At 54.1% G+C, this 15,056-nt stretch overlaps 7 protein-coding genes across 7 annotated transcripts; 4 read left to right on the top strand and 3 right to left on the bottom strand.

Moving 5' to 3' along the window:
- Positions 1 to 1,909: 1,909 nt before the first annotated feature.
- PG985_002312 (mitochondrial 54S ribosomal protein uL22m) lies at positions 1,910 to 3,059 on the bottom strand (the record flags this gene model as incomplete). Its single annotated transcript, XM_066822081.1, has 3 exons — positions 1,910 to 2,049; positions 2,115 to 2,930; positions 3,020 to 3,059. The coding sequence occupies 3 exons, from the start codon at positions 3,057 to 3,059 to the stop codon at positions 1,910 to 1,912; spliced, it is 996 nt and encodes a 331-aa protein (XP_066689513.1).
- A 441-nt stretch (positions 3,060 to 3,500) lies between these two features.
- Positions 3,501 to 3,979, top strand: PG985_002311 (uncharacterized protein; the record flags this gene model as incomplete). Its single annotated transcript, XM_066822080.1, has 4 exons — positions 3,501 to 3,539; positions 3,619 to 3,661; positions 3,743 to 3,773; positions 3,892 to 3,979. Exons 1-4 carry the CDS (start codon positions 3,513 to 3,515, stop codon positions 3,977 to 3,979), a joined length of 189 nt encoding a protein of 62 aa, XP_066689512.1. The 5' UTR covers positions 3,501 to 3,512.
- Positions 3,980 to 4,970: 991 nt separating this feature from the next.
- Positions 4,971 to 5,548, bottom strand: PG985_002310 (uncharacterized protein; the record flags this gene model as incomplete). Its single annotated transcript, XM_066822079.1, has 2 exons — positions 4,971 to 5,064; positions 5,331 to 5,548. 2 exons carry the CDS (start codon positions 5,546 to 5,548, stop codon positions 4,971 to 4,973), a joined length of 312 nt encoding a protein of 103 aa, XP_066689511.1.
- A 44-nt stretch (positions 5,549 to 5,592) lies between these two features.
- PG985_002309 (Peptidase M43- pregnancy-associated plasma-A) lies at positions 5,593 to 6,631 on the top strand (the record flags this gene model as incomplete). The annotated part of the gene is made up of 2 exons (XM_066822078.1): positions 5,593 to 5,664; positions 6,029 to 6,631. The coding sequence occupies 2 exons, from the start codon at positions 5,593 to 5,595 to the stop codon at positions 6,629 to 6,631; spliced, it is 675 nt and encodes a 224-aa protein (XP_066689510.1).
- A 1,583-nt stretch (positions 6,632 to 8,214) lies between these two features.
- PG985_002308 (uncharacterized protein) lies at positions 8,215 to 11,058 on the top strand (the record flags this gene model as incomplete). The annotated part of the gene is made up of 1 exon (XM_066822077.1): positions 8,215 to 11,058. The coding sequence occupies one exon, from the start codon at positions 8,215 to 8,217 to the stop codon at positions 11,056 to 11,058; it is 2,844 nt and encodes a 947-aa protein (XP_066689509.1).
- A 330-nt stretch (positions 11,059 to 11,388) lies between these two features.
- Positions 11,389 to 12,816, bottom strand: PG985_002307 (uncharacterized protein; the record flags this gene model as incomplete). The annotated part of the gene is made up of 1 exon (XM_066822076.1): positions 11,389 to 12,816. One exon carries the CDS (start codon positions 12,814 to 12,816, stop codon positions 11,389 to 11,391), a length of 1,428 nt encoding a protein of 475 aa, XP_066689508.1.
- Positions 12,817 to 13,549: 733 nt separating this feature from the next.
- Positions 13,550 to 14,606, top strand: PG985_002306 (uncharacterized protein; the record flags this gene model as incomplete). The annotated part of the gene is made up of 2 exons (XM_066822075.1): positions 13,550 to 13,862; positions 13,927 to 14,606. The coding sequence occupies 2 exons, from the start codon at positions 13,550 to 13,552 to the stop codon at positions 14,604 to 14,606; spliced, it is 993 nt and encodes a 330-aa protein (XP_066689507.1).
- Between the last annotated feature and the right edge of the window lie 450 nt (positions 14,607 to 15,056).

Here is a 15,056-nt window from a genome sequence, read left to right as displayed (position 1 = left end):
CCGGCAGCCATCCGTCGCCCCCACTGAAGCCACTGGGAGCCGCTAAGCTTAAATGAACGATGGGTTCAAGCGCTACAGAACGCTACAGAACGCATAAATCGCGATTGAAACCCCCGGAGCGACTGGACTCTGGAGCACCCGAGATGGGCCTGGACGCGATCATCAACAAAGTCGCATGGGAGATCAAGCACGATACTCAATTTCGGAAACCCACACCGACGTGGTCTCTTCCTCAGGAGACATACTAGTAGGTTATCAAAGCATTTTCGCATTTGAAACCCTTGCCAAAAAAAAACAATCCCGTTGATTGTGTGATCCTGCTATTTCATTGCGGGCCAACTTTCCCATCATCAGCATGTGGTTATCTCATCGCTGGTTATCTCGATCATCTTGATACCGCATTCCACCTTTGGCTTAACACCGGAATGGGGTCGCGTGGACGGCTATTCTTATTTTCGATTATCGATCACGTCCACATGAGCCATGGCTATCCCAACTTAAAGGTCTCAATGGTTCGCGGGCACCATTTGGTCCCTTAGACTGACGCCTGACGCCTGACGCCTTATAGTGGCAACAATGGCATCCCCATGGGGGAACGCCTGGCCAGCATTGAACACCACCGGCTCCTCGTTCCTTCCTATTGCTTACCTCGGTTCTTACATGCTTCAAATGCAGAAGACTGGTTGCAAAATGTGGCCATGCTACTTACCCTAGGGCAAGAGCAATATGAAGCCTCCACTGGAAGAGGATATCTTGTTGCACTTGCCTTTGGGAACATGGCCGTTATCGTTGTCGGGCTACATTTCCAGAACGAAGCAAATTAACTGCGCTCAAGAAGCTGCCTCGGCGTTAGCAGTCGCTAAAGTTGGCACAAGCAAATTGCTTCCGTACCAATGATGGAGGGTTTGCAACTTCTCCACCACGCATCGAGCCTGCCTCTTCTACTGCGCATGTTCTGTGACTGAGTAGTTGAGCACATAAGTTGGCAGGTATGTGCCTAATTCAGCTGGTGATTGATTACCTTGAGGGCAATTGCAACTGCTTTACTCGACCAGAAAGCATTATATTGCAAACATGGCATTCGTACCATTACTCTCGCTCTCATTCTTGCAACGCACTTCTTCGTATCGTTGCACAAGGCATTTCATCATATCGCAGCACAAGACTACTACCGCATACTATACGCGATCATGGCTACCCCCAATGATGTTGGCCCCCCACCCGAATCCGTCTTTGTATTGGCCCCGCCCAAGAATACCAGCGATCCTGGTAAGGAAAAGTGACGTTGGTGACACCTCGAGCCCGGCAGACCGCAATAACCAGTGGCGTCCTCGGACCGACCACCCATCAAGACATATCGGTGTTGGAGAGCATGATTGAACGACTGCATTAACCGACTTGCTTCTGGTGTAACTTACATAGCGCTGATTACTACTGAATAAAGCGGCGATTCATTGTTATCAACGGAATCATCTATGTGATATGATATGTTCTACCTCGAAATGTTAGCTGTATGCCAGTCTGTTATCCCATTGTCAGCTATTCCATTGTCAACTATCCCATTCTTAGCCACTACCGCCAGTTGCTAAAAATCCAAGGCCACCTGATGTGACATTGTCAGTAGGCTTACTCTAGACCCCTCGATTGCTTGGCCTTTGAGATATCCATCATTGGATACCACGAACCCCAACGCATTGTAGATTGATATCCAAGCACCAAGATGCCTCTTCTGTATGAACGTTCCACTGCAAGAGAGGAAAAGGGGTTCGGGTTTCAACACTGAATGTAAAGTATTGGAGCACATCAGGATTTGGTCGTGATCGTAGTATTACACAGTATTGCTTTCTTTTTTACATCTATGTACAATACATGGGACATCTCTCGATTCCTTCTCGTCATACTTAGCAGTTTACCAGGTGTAGTGCTGCCTTTGCGCCGTTACTGGCCGGTTGGGCAGATGCACCCAGGGCTTGGCCTTGGCCTGCTTCTCGACCCTCTCCTCGTGCTGGCGTATCCTTGTCTTCTCCTCCTTCAGGACGAAGTTGATGTCTGCAATCACGAGTTAGCAACAGCACAAGCTCATTGGGGACCTGGTTAGGATGATGGTGACGTACGTGTCGAGGGATGCCACATGGCACTGGAACGTCCACGGGCATGGTACTGAATTCGGTATCCGCGCCACGGGCCCTTGCCAACCCATGCCTGGTCGACATAAAGCTGGGTCGGGTCGCTGACCTCCATGTGCTTGCCGTCCTTAGTCCGGATCTGCTTCGGCTGGGCGAAAGTCTGGCCATTGGCCTTGCCCAAGCCCATGCCGCGGCTCACAATGGCCTGATCTCTGGCCTCCTCGAGGTAGTAGACCAGCATTTTGCCCGTCTTCTTCTTGGTGTAACGCATCTGGGTAATGGCCTCCTCGATGGGCTTGCCGGCGATCTGGTGGGCCAGGTGCACGAGCTTCTTGGTCGACGTCTCCATGTTCTCGCTCTGGTAGGTGACCTCCTTCTCGGCCAGCCGGATCTTCTGGTCCTTGGTCAGCTTCTTGGTGCCGCGCACCATCTGCATGACCTGGCGCCGCTGCCAGCGCACCCGCCAGCGTGGGTCCGGGTCCAGGGCGCGCATCTTGTGCTCCTTGACGTCCGACAGCCCGTAGCCGGCCATGCCGGCCTTGGTTGCGCCCTCCTCGGCGGCGGCGCGGCGGTCGGCGTCCTGAATCTCCTCCTCGAAGATGGAGTCGCCGCCCGTGCGGTCCGACATGCGCTTGAAGAGCTTCTGTTCGTTCTCGCGGCGGGTGATCTCGGCCGTGAGCGGGTCCTGCTTCGGTTGCGACTTCTTGCCCCAGTTGAAGGGGTTCCACGAGGCATGGCGCTTTTGGGTGTGCGGCAGGAGGTAGCGAAGGTGCAGCGAAGGGCTCGACGTGGTGGCAGACCGGGCTGTTGTCCGTGAGAGAATGTGTGGTTAGCAAGTGCATCAATTTGCTCGAGCTCCCCCGTGTGTCATAGAAGTAGAGGATAATATGTACCGGTCTGAACCAGCCGCCGGGCCGGTAATGGAAGGCTCATGGCTGCAAGACTGTGAAAGTCTCTCGTTGTGACGTCCACTCCTTCCAACGAATTACTGGGGTCAAGAGCTGATCGCGAGAATTGATACCCTTCACTTTCTCTAAAATCTAGCTAGGCCCGGCCCATGGATCCAGTTGCCAATTGCCAATTGCCCACCTGAGCAGAGGGTCGGGTGTCGGAGCTTACCACGCCGAGGATTGGCCGGGGTCAAAACTGCCCGCCAAAAAGCTCAAATTCCAGAATCCGGCTGCGCTGCAGGCCAATTCAATAGCACGTGACTTGACGCTCGGCAGCTTAGGGACCCAGTTGCTCGGTTCTGAAGCTCCATCCAGTCAATTGAGTGAATGGTCGTTCGATTTCCAGCGCGAATAACTTCCCTTTGCAAATTGTACGTCACATACAGAACCGACCTCGGCAAACCACCAAATCTTTCCTCTACAAACTTTCGTCAAAATGGCCCCCATCAAGCCCATCACTGGTGTATGTCGCCCCGGCCCCAATTGATCTTGCGCGATCCGTCCGAAGTCGTCTAGGAGACGGACGGCTGACTTTGATACAGATGCTCCGACGAGGTCTCGTCTTTGACCTGAGCATTGCCCTCGGTATGTCACCCCAAGCACCCAACCACAGCCCCGTTCTCTTCTCCGCGAAATCAACTTGACAGTTACTGACTCTGTCTGCAGGTCTCGGCACCGCCATGGGCTCCGTCTTCTGGTACGATTACTCTTCTCCCCACTGAGTTACACATTCGCTCCCTCAACGTCCCTCGGATACCGAGCCATGTGAAGCCCTACGATGCGACTGCGAATTATTCTTCTAACCCGCGATATAGGCACGGATTCCACATGCCCCGCACCAACGCCCGCGATGCCTTCTACAGCCAACTCGAGAAGGACCGCGCCGCCAAGCAGGGCAACTAAGTGTTTGCCCCAACGAAGCGATGGAGTGTGTGGGGAAAGGGGTAGCAGCACATAGGATGGGCGACCAAGAAGAGATATCATGCTGATTCCCTTTGTGTATTTGGTTGGAGACAAGTGCATAGACCGCGGTTGGCTTCAATGCTTTGCTTTTTCGGATCACTCAACCAACCTGTACCACACGAACAGCCCGGCAATTCAGACTTGATTGAGTATTATTACTCGCAGATGTGCCATGTCCACGATGTGACATGTATTGGAGCATGGGAGGGCGCTTGTTGGAACTCCTGAATGGCCTCGATAAGGTCGTATAGCGAGATCCTCGCTATGATCAGCGCAAGTGCTATGGATCTCGTCATGGTACCAGGGAGCCTCGAGGTATTGCTCATTCGAACATTTCTCCAGAGCTGACGGTTGCGCGCACACTGCGGCTATTGAATCAAAGAAGTCATGGTGTGCGTAGTTGCGCAAGTGGTAGTATGTGATCAGAGGTGTATGATTGCTGACCTGGAAGACCGTTTCATACTGAAGTTGGTTTGGCTATATTTGTATTGTGCGTACTGCTCCTAGACTGCTTCACTTAGAATTCCTCCAACCGGATCCTTACATCGAATGGCCTACACAGGTTTATATCCTGCCTGGTTCATGTCCGGGCAAGCTTTCAGACTTCGTACTGATATCTGCCTAACGAACGAGTGCTGTCCGATAGGGTCCGGTGTCTTGAGATTGTTCTAAATGCCCAAAATTCCAAGTAAGAGGCCATCCAGATGTTATCGATGCTCCGGTTACTGGTGTGACCCGACAAATCCAAGTATGATTTGCCACGAGATGAGAGGGTTGCTTCTAGTCTCCTAGGAGGGGTATATAAGACCATTTGAGACTTTCCCCAGCGCGAGTACATACACTGGCCTATGACCCGAGTCAGGATACGACCCTGTGTCTACCATTGTGCTTGGATGTCGCCATCCCTGGTGTGGCCGGGCGGCTGCAAACTTCAAGTAGATGCTTCATGCGTCGCCTCGTCGTTCTGTCTCCGTTTCTCCCAATCCGTAGTCTCGACCAAGAAACTACCCTTCTTGTCTTTACATCTAATAAACAGTTGCAGTTAGTATAGTCATTATAAATTTCATTCTCGACCAAAGGGATGTATGCGATTATCTCATCCTCTTCTTAGCAGGAGAGTGGGGGCCTAGTACTGCTACAGCATATGCTGCTTCTGCCTATGACGGAAAGGACATCTTCCATTATCGATATATTTTGTTACACCCCAACCCATCAGACAGACGCCAACATGGTCCCAATAATGACATGAAAAAAGAAGGCTACAGTTCGGAAAAAGCATCGGTCGACTTACCTCCTGAACCACCTCTGCACGGGCCAACATCTCACCGGACTGTTGCGTATCTCGGGCTCGTCAATCTTGCATTCGTACTGCAGCATGCTCATGAGCGCACATTGCGACAGGTCGATATCCTTCTGACCGCGGTCCAGTTTTCGCTTCTTGCCTGTGCCGTCTGTCTGGATCTCCGACTCGAGGGCAGCTGATGTGAAGGTGCGGCACGGTGGTGTCATCTTAGCCCGTCTTTTGTTCGTTGAAGGACGAAGAAACTTGAGCGATGGACCCCGCGGCAGCGAGGCGAGAGGGTGCGAGGATACTGGAAGAGGTCGAAGAAGAAAGTCTAGAGCAGGTAAGTTTTCTTCAATTTTACATCGTCGACTGAAATGTCCGGGTTCCTGCTCAATGATGAGATGGAAATGTTGTAGAGGAATGACTTCAAGCCTCATTTCGCATCATGTCTTATCTTATCAGCGCTTTCATAGCATCCAAGCCCCTCTTACAACAGCAGTCACTTGAACAACGCGATCCCATCAGTCATGGCCTACTTACATCTAATGGGTAATATTTCATTTACTGACTGACTCTAGCTGATAAACCATTTCCGCGTTTCTACCTTGTCCGGCACTACGCCCACCCATCCTCACAGCCTCAACCCTTCTATCCCCTTTCCCTCTTTGGCGAATGTGATAGCAAGGCATCACCAAGTCTCGCAGACCTTCCCGCCTCCTTTACTGTCGCTCTCGGGGCGCTACCTCCCATTCCTCTACCACCTGATATCCACGTTGATAGCAGCACCTCACAACTACACCATTACCATTGTCGACGCGGATCACCGCTTCGATGTCACCCGTCTCCTCTCCGACTCGCCGCCACCTTCCACTCGGGATCCTCCCGACGCCGCGAGGCCCAACCCCTACCCAGCAACGAAGAATGACCTGAAACACGTCTACGTCTACCGCCCGGCCCGCAGCGCCAACCAGTCGCAAGTCCAGGCCTCGCTGGCCGCGGCGCGCGAGTACATGCTGTACGCACCCCACGCCAGCCGGGCCCGGGCCTGGTGGGGCTCTGTGGTGGTCGGCGGCACGGCGGGTGGGTTCGGGGCTGCGGTTGATGGCCGCGGGGAGAGGCTGGTGGCCGACGTCGTGGCGAGCTGGAAGGGCTGGTTACATATTCAGCGGCAGGAGGTGGCCGGGTTTGGCGTGGGGATCAGTGTGGAGGAGGCATTAGAGGATAGGGAGAGGAGGGCGGCGTTGGTGAGGAATAGGAGATGGGAGGCCCGGGCTAGGGAAGGGACTTATGCATGGGGCCATGGCTAAATGGGAGGAGAGATATGGTGGTTTGGTGGTTAGTGGTGGTCACTAACCTTAGACCACAGTCCCGATTTGATCAATGCTTATAAACATAAGCCGATAAGTATCTGATATTGGAATTTACATGTAAACGGTGCTCTTGCTCTCGGTGACTTTGGGATCTCAACCCTCTGTACTCCTTCGGCGGTTTAGGGATCATACCATAGCATGCCTATTTTAACCAGATCAGTAACATATCGTTTAATAATTTTGCTGCATATTGATCCGTTCAAATTGTTCCCACAACCCCTGCCTAATAGGGTTTCGATCCTGTACACGGTAAATGCCGTGTATGTACAATATGTATTGATGTGTATCCCCCTCTTCGGAGGATCTGTGATTCCCAAGGCTGCGTGCGACCAGCTGGGTGGCATGGTAACACAAGTATATACGGAACAGCCAACCATGTCTCCCATGGGTAAAAGTAGCACAAGTACCTATAATAACACCTAGGAACGTAGGATTCCTGATCCTACCGCCTACCAGCCCCCATACGCAGGTCCTCGTTGTGGTCGGTGGATCGTCCGAGCGTGGAGCAATGAACCCCCCCCCCCCCCACGGCAGCAAGCGGTTCTCGGGAAGGAAAAGCAAACATTAGCGACTCACGATTTCGAGGATCTGCTGTAAGGTAAGCAGTACGATCTTTCTACTACAGTAGCCAACAAGGTTGAAATTTAAGAGCAAAATGCATGAGTAGCACACAAACCAAAAGCGCGGTGACGGGTTTCAGATTTTGATGCTGCAGCGAACCTGCCAGTGACACAGCAACTACGAAGACGCATCTAGACAGACATGCAGCTGGTGGACCATTCAAGTATCAACGCACACTGTATCATCGGACCCGACGAAGGAATCAAATCCCAGTCTAGCCGCCTGACACCATACTCGGTTCTTTTGCTTTTGTTCTTGGGTGACGATGCGTGCGGGCGGAAGGAGGTAAAGTCGGCGACCTGTCTAATGTCTCTCTTTTTTTTTCTTTTTCTCTTCACTTGACCTTGTCGATGTCCCTATTTCAAAGCATCGAACTGGTCAGCAGCACCGGTCAATCGAAGGCTTCCTTCCCCTGTTCGCCCGACCCCCCAATTCATTCATCAAATCCGTTTGCTACAGGGCTACAGGGCTAAACAAGTGCTAATTAGCCCCGCTTCACCACCACGCCATCTGCCTCTTGGTGGAAATGCGGCCCTTTCCAAGCCTTAACCTTATTAATAATAGAGAGGCCTCAGAATATTCCACATGCTCCTATTCTGTAGCGCTGGGGTACGAACATGTTTACGCCCAGAGGCTAGAGTATTTAGATGTTTACCTACCAAAATGCGTACTTGGCTGCTGCTGATGACTTATCAAACATAGAGAGAGAGAGGAAGAGAACAACAAAGTGCATACTGCTATGCCTTGAAGATATACTCTCTCCTTGTGGATCGCTGAGAGCCTCTACCGTCATTGGAACTCTAGAAACAAACTCTGCCTAGGCCTTTTGTCTCACCACGAAGCTAAATCACTATTGGATCTTCTTTTCTTATTCGTCGTTCGGGCTAAGGAGCAAAGCCATGTTGACACTTGACCCGGCTCTCTTCCCGAAGCTGACCACGAGGAAGGCTCTAGTCATTGTCGATGCACAAAATGACTTTTTGTCTCCCGATGGGGCACTGCCCGTGACGCTGCCCAATAACCTACTGGGGCACATATCGGACCTAGTAAAAGCGTTCAGGCCGCACGGCGACGTCATCTGGGTCCGGAGCGTGTTCGAGGACAACAGGGACCCGGAGGATGAGTCCATTTTGACGTCCGAGGCCCCCATGGTCGGAGGGCGCCGCCCGCAAGCGAACCCGCACGACCAGCCGTCCTCGGACTGCCCGGAGGCTTTCCTCACTCTAGGGGGTCATGACCGCCCGGCATGCGTCCGCAAAGGCACGACCGGCGCCGAGCTTCATGATGCCCTGAGGGAGATAGCAGAGAAGAAGGACATATCCTTTGCCAAGTCTCATTACTCTGCCTTCCGGTCCGAGGAGCTGCTTCAGCGGCTGAGGATGAAGTTCGTCACCGAGATCTTCTTGTGCGGGTCCATGACCAACATTGGCATTCAGGCCTCCGCCGTCGATGCTGCGAGCCACGGCCTGGACATCACCATCGTGGAAGACTGCTGCGGCCGTCGGAGCAGCATGCGTCACAACAACGCTCTCAAGCATATCGTGAAAACGACTGGCTGCGAAGTCGTCTCCGCCAAGGAAGTAGCAGAGAAGCTAAAGCCCAAGGAGCCGGCGGCCAAGAAGGAGTCGAACGCAGCAGCCCCCAGAATTCCCCGGCGACCTGCCCCGGCCCCGGCCTCCATGCTCTCGTCATTCGCCAACGCGTCGATTGACGACGTGCTTCCGGCCGAGGAGGATCCGAATCATGTTCATCCTCCCGACGAGTCTGTCCACGCCACCACGTCGCGATTATCTCCGGACGTCAAAGCTGGAGGGAGCAAGCCAGAGGCGATTGGTGCAGACGACCCGAGGGATGTGACGGCCGAAGAGAAGCGGGGTATGGTGCAGCCCCAAGCCGCCACCCGAAGTCGGAGGAGCGAGATGACTCTTGAGGATGCCATGTCGTCGTTGACTATGGAAACCACAAAGGGTACGAATGGGGTCACATCGGACAAAGCTCAAAGAAAGTATCCGGAGGATTTGAAAAAGGTTGCACCACAAGTAAACGACAAAACGGAGGCTGAGAAAGAGGACGAACCCTCATCTACAAAAGAAGACAAATCCTCGGCTCCAAAAGAAGGCAAATCATCACCTACGGATACAGAAACTAAGGTCTCACCCTACGCCATGAAGGACTTGGCGAGCGAGGTAAATTCGGATGCCGGGGAGGCTGGTGAGGGACGATCGCAACAAGAGAATGAATCCAGTGTGAGCGAACCTTATGGTGAAGGGGACACCCGAATCCACTACAACGTTCTCCCTGATGACTTGGTCGCAGGCATCTTCGATAAGTTGAGAGAAGAAGTTCAGTGGCTACGCATGTCGCACCAAGGAGGCGAAGTGCCCAGGCTAGTCGCCGTTCAAGGCAATGTTGGGGAGGACGGCGAGTTTCCCATATACCGCCACCCCGCCGACGAGTCGCCGCCCTTGCTTCCGTGGACCTCGACAGTGAAGCAGATCAAAGACGCTGTCGAACAGAAAGTTGGACACCCGCTCAACCATGCCTTGATACAGTTCTACCGCGACGGCAACGACTACATATCCGAGCACAGCGACAAGACGCTAGACATCGCCAAGGGCAGCTACATTGTCAATGTCAGCCTGGGCGCCGAGAGGACGATGATCTTCCGGACTAAGCGCCTGCCAAAGGACAAAGACACGACGGCGGCCCTCCCCGAGCCGTCGGGCAGCGGCACGAAGCGGACGGCGCAGCGCGCCCAGTTGCCGCACAACTCGATGTGCCAGATGGGGCTGCAGACCAACATGCGCTGGCTGCACGCCATCCGGCAGGACAAGCGGCTGGACCGGGAGAAGACGGCCGAGGAGCTCGCATTTGGTGGTGCACGCATCTCGCTGACGTTCAGGAAGATAGGGACTTTCTTGGATGGCGAGAGCAAGTGCATCTGGGGTCAGGGCGCCACGGGCAAGGCCCGCGAACAGGCGCGACCAGTAACCAATGGGGCAACGCCCGAGGCCATCAAGATGCTTCAGGCGTTTGGGCGCGAGAACCAGGGGTCCGACTTCGACTGGGAGGCGCACTACGGGGGCGGGTTCGACGTGCTGAATATATCGGCGTCGCCTAGGCTGTTTACGTCGAGTGATGCGGTGGCGAACTTGCGGATTCGGGTCATGCTGGCTGAGTATGGCATCGGGTACGCGAAGGGGAGCCTGGCCCCGGTATCCACTGTGAAGAATGCTGCTGCTGCTGCTGCTGCTGCTACCGGAGCGATCGGAGATGGAGATGAAGAAGATGAAAGGGATGGGCAGCCCATCAAATTGGTCGACAATGACGAGGCCAAGTCGACGGTCGAGGGCGATCTGGCCATTATGCTCTATGTGAGCCAGCGGCGCGGTTTCGGCAACCCCGAGCCTTTGGTCTTTACAAGGTTCCAGCAAGCCCTGAACCTGCTGCCCAAGATGCGCCGTATTGGCAGCAGTGCGGCGCCTCTATATAAGGAAATGGACGCTTGGGAGACGTACGCGGCTGAGTCGGAGTTCATTGCGGCGCCCGGCATGACCCTCGCCGACTTTGCGTTTTGGCCGGTTCTCCACCATATTAAACAGAGTGCCAAAGATGGTGACAATACCGATCCGCTTGAGAGATATACAAAACTGGAGGAGTATTATCAGCGCGTTAAAGGACGGGAAGCGGTGCAGAAGGCTCTTGGGGCACCGGTCCCGCGGGCTCAGAAAAACGAATCTTAGCCGGGGAAAAGGAAAGTAATCGCCTCGCGGTTTGGGTCATGTCTTGGGAGTCAAAACAGCCTCTCCTGACTGGATAGGAGAGAATCATTTGGATATCGTGATCTTGTAGGTAGAAGAACAATCTATTATCATGCCTGTCTACTGTCTATCCCGAACGACCATGCTACCTGTTCTAAAGTCCTGTAAGGCTCTGCTCTATGACTGTCAATCTAACCCGAGATCTGTCCGAGACCCCTGCTCTATCAAAGAAAATAAGAAAAATGTCTAATCCTGTAACCGTCCAAGCATCTGGTCTAAATCTCATCTAGCAGTCTACCTTCTCTATAGATATCAATTGGGCAATTCCCCAAATGCGTTCAACGCCCCACCGTCCCGTCCCTCTACCAGTTCGCGGAGCCTGCCCAACTCGACCACGATATCATCGAGCCCAGGCCGGCTCGAGACCTCCCTCACCGCGCAACGCTTGTGCAGCCGCTCCAGCAGCACTGCCGCGCTGAGCTCGGCCGCGGCGAAGGACAGGCCCGACTTCGCCAGCGTCCAGACGTCTTCCATCAGGTGCGCGAGGGCGAGGACCTCGAGGCGCTCGTGGGCCCGGCGCTCGGCCGCGGCCGCGGTGTAGATGGACGCCGCGCCAAGGTCGCCGAGGATCGCGTGCCCGGCCTCGTCGTACAGGATGTTGTGGGCGTACAGGTCGCCGTGCGCGACGCCCTTGGCGTGCAGGTGGCGGGCGGCCGACGCGATGCCGTGCAGGATGGCGATGCCCTGCGCCATCGTGACCGACGTCTCCGGCGCGAAGCAGTCGCGCGTGCAGCTGTCCAGCGAGGGGGGCAGGCCCAGGGTCCGGTAAGTGGGCGGGATTAGTTCCATGACCAGGCCCTTCTTGTCGGGACCGTCCGGATGGTCGATGATCTTGCCCTGGGTGTCGATCAGATTGGGGTGACACGCCGCGCGCATGCAGGCGCGCATTTCGTTCAGGGGGGTGCCGTCGCTGGTGACGGAGCCTTTGAAGATCTTAACTGCCGCGTCCTGAGCCGTGCCGTTTGGAGGCGTGAAGGTGCCCTTGGAGATGATTCCCGATGCGCCTTCGCCCAGCAGAGAGTGCACACTCAGAGAGGACCAGGGGATCTTGAGAAGCCCCTCCTCTTCCTCCTTGTCGCCCTTCTCCACAACTTGGGATGCTTCGGTGCCTGCCAAATCAGCGCCAGTGCATGGGTTACCGGCAATGGACAAAAAGGCCAGGTCAGGCATCTCGTACAGCCAGCCGGGTAGCTCCTGGATCCGATTCGCGCTCAGCCGAAGCAAGCCCAGCTTCGTGCAGTTTCTCATCTCCTCCGGGAGACTTGTGAGCAAGTTGCCGGAAAGCATGCACTTCTGCAGCCGCCCGCACTTGCCGATGCTGCGTGGGAGGGCCTCGATCTCGTTGCCCGTCAGGATCAGCCAGCGCAGGCGCGGCGGGAGTGCATCCTCGGGCACGCTGCGCATACCGTTGCCCCGGAACGCGACCATTTCGAGGGTTGGGCATTGCGAGAGCACAGCGGGGAAGACGGTGAAGTTGCAAGAAGAGAGGAAGAGGACTTTTAGAGAGGTGAGCTGGGAGAACTCGTCGGGGAGCGAGGAGAGCCCCGTGCCGGAGAGGTCTAGCTGGACTAGGGAGGCTGCGTGCTGAAGAATCTCAGTGTGAAAGCTCGTGAGCGGCTCGGTGATTTTGAGCTTGGTCATGGGCTCTGAAGCAGACCCTGCGCCATTGTGGGAGTTCATGGTCGCGGACAGTCTCCCTATCAGTCACTGACAGGTTGCGGCTGGTGCCTTTACTGATGTCGAAATCTGGCCTAATCGAATGTAGCACAAGCTGGAGTCACCGTTCTAAGGATAATATTGAATGTCAAGGAGATCGAACAGATAGAACAAGGAAATATATATTGGTGTTTTTTATTGAGCTGGGAAAAGAATGTAAGATATATGTCAACAAGCTGGAAAGGGAGGTTCTATTCATAGTGTCAGATTGTCTAAGAACAACTGAAGTCAGCCACCGAGGGAAGCTAGAACCGGCCTTTCCTCCGAACGCCAAACTGGCAAGGACAATCCACCACAGTCATCAACCCACTGAAGGTCAGGAGCAATCAATCAATAGATTTACATCGGTCTTCGAGGTCAAGCAAACAAATACAGGAAACATCCGGCTGCTGCATGTGTTCGTCACGACCATCAACATTTTATTTCTCAGTTGTTCTGGTTGAACCCTTTAAGTCCAGTCAATGAGATTGGCCAAGTCAGTGTGGGTCCCTGCTCCTTATCGACGACTTAGCGGATCCCGATTGGTACCCATCGATTGTCAATCGCATCCATCGTTTTGTTGCAGTCGAAGCTTGTTGTTCAGATTTCGCCCATCGACTTTCGCGACGAACGCCCTGGACTCACCTTCGTCCATTCGACGCGACCACGCCTCAATCAGAGCTTACGGAAGCATCTTCTAGCCAGGACGACTTTCAAGATGGCGTCCCCGACGCGCCCGGAGAAGCGCCGTTCTTCAGTCGACTCGGACAGCAGTCTCGATGAACCGTTAAGCAAGCGGCAGCGCACGACAGTTGTCAAGCCGCCCACCCCAACACCACCCCCGAGGCCGACAGCAGGCTACTCGGACATGTCTAGCTTTGCTCTACAGGAAGAATTAAGCGAGCGACCCAATGCCGATAGCATGGGACGCGATGGACTACGGAGATCAATAGCACTTGCGTTGGAACACGTGGGTTTCGACGCGGCCACCCCCGAGGCCCTGGAGAGTTTCGCGAATAACGCCGAGACCTGTACGTGTCACCATGGAATGGAACCGAGATACGGCCCCAGCAGTACTAACGCTACGTGCATTAGACTTGACGAGCTTTATTGCGGATCTCAAGACATATGCCGAGGCCTCGCGAAGGCATGACCCAACGCCTACAGATTTCGAGAAGGTGCTACGGGGACATAACCTGGGGATGTCCTATCTACAGCCGCATCTGGTGAATCCTGTTCTTAAGAAGAAGAAGGAGAAGTTGAATCCGCAGTTCTACGACCCGACACCTACTTCGAAGGAGACCGACTATTTCAAGATCCGGTCGACAGATTTCCTAGGGCGCGAACTTGATGGTGACGAAGAACGGCAGGAGAAGCGCTGGATTCCCCAGACCTTACCGAGTTTCCCACCCAAACACACGTATAGATTCACTGAAGCTGAGCCTACAATACCCGACCCAGAGAAGAAGCGGATACAGGCAGCAGCAGAAGCACGTAAGAGTGAGGAGGCGTTGCGCCACATGGAACGCGCATCCAAGCAAAGCATACACAAGGAGACGGCAGAAAAGGCCAAGCGATACAAGTACAGCAAGGAACGCCATGAGAACTGGGAGGCAACTATGAAGGCCTTCCTTCCGGCGAGCGGTACGGGGACGGGAACGCAAGAAGTCGCAGACCACAGCATCGTGGTCGACTACAATGCCTCTTTTATGCGCAGAGACGTGCCGAAAGTGAGCAGCAGAGGTCCGCTTGACACCTTGACAAGCAGGGGCTAATGTTGTATGTGATGCATAGGAATCTCGGGCGAAGAAGAACTAGCTTCGTGATTCGAGCGAATATCGACGGGGAAACGAGCTGCCAGGAGGACCCGTATGTTGGGGGTTTGGGGCAAAGAGGTTGGACAACCAGGCGGGCGCTTAGGTGTATCATTGGGACTTGCATCGCATCGTCGGCGCAGCATGGCATTGGAGTAAAGGATACAGCATGATTTATACCCCTTCGAGATACCCCCTCAACTGCACTTTATAGAACTAGCATCGTAGCTAGATAGAGCGTTGTGATTTGGCGACACAAAGGAGCTGTATCGCAAGGTTGACGCAAAGTTATGAATGCAAGCGGGTTCCAAAAAACTGAATCGACGAGTGTCTAATGATCCTCTTTGCATGAAGTCAAAGGAGAAATAGGATTGTATGTGATCCAAATTAGCATGGAATTGTAATGGAATC

The sequence above is a fragment of the Apiospora marii genome (assembly GCF_038362585.1).
Source record: "Apiospora marii strain CBS 49790 chromosome Unknown utg000002l_segment0_segment0, whole genome shotgun sequence".
Classification (NCBI taxonomy): domain Eukaryota; kingdom Fungi; phylum Ascomycota; class Sordariomycetes; order Amphisphaeriales; family Apiosporaceae; genus Apiospora; species Apiospora marii.
Note: the sequence above shows the minus strand (reverse complement) of the source record. Positions and strands in the feature narration are given on the sequence as shown.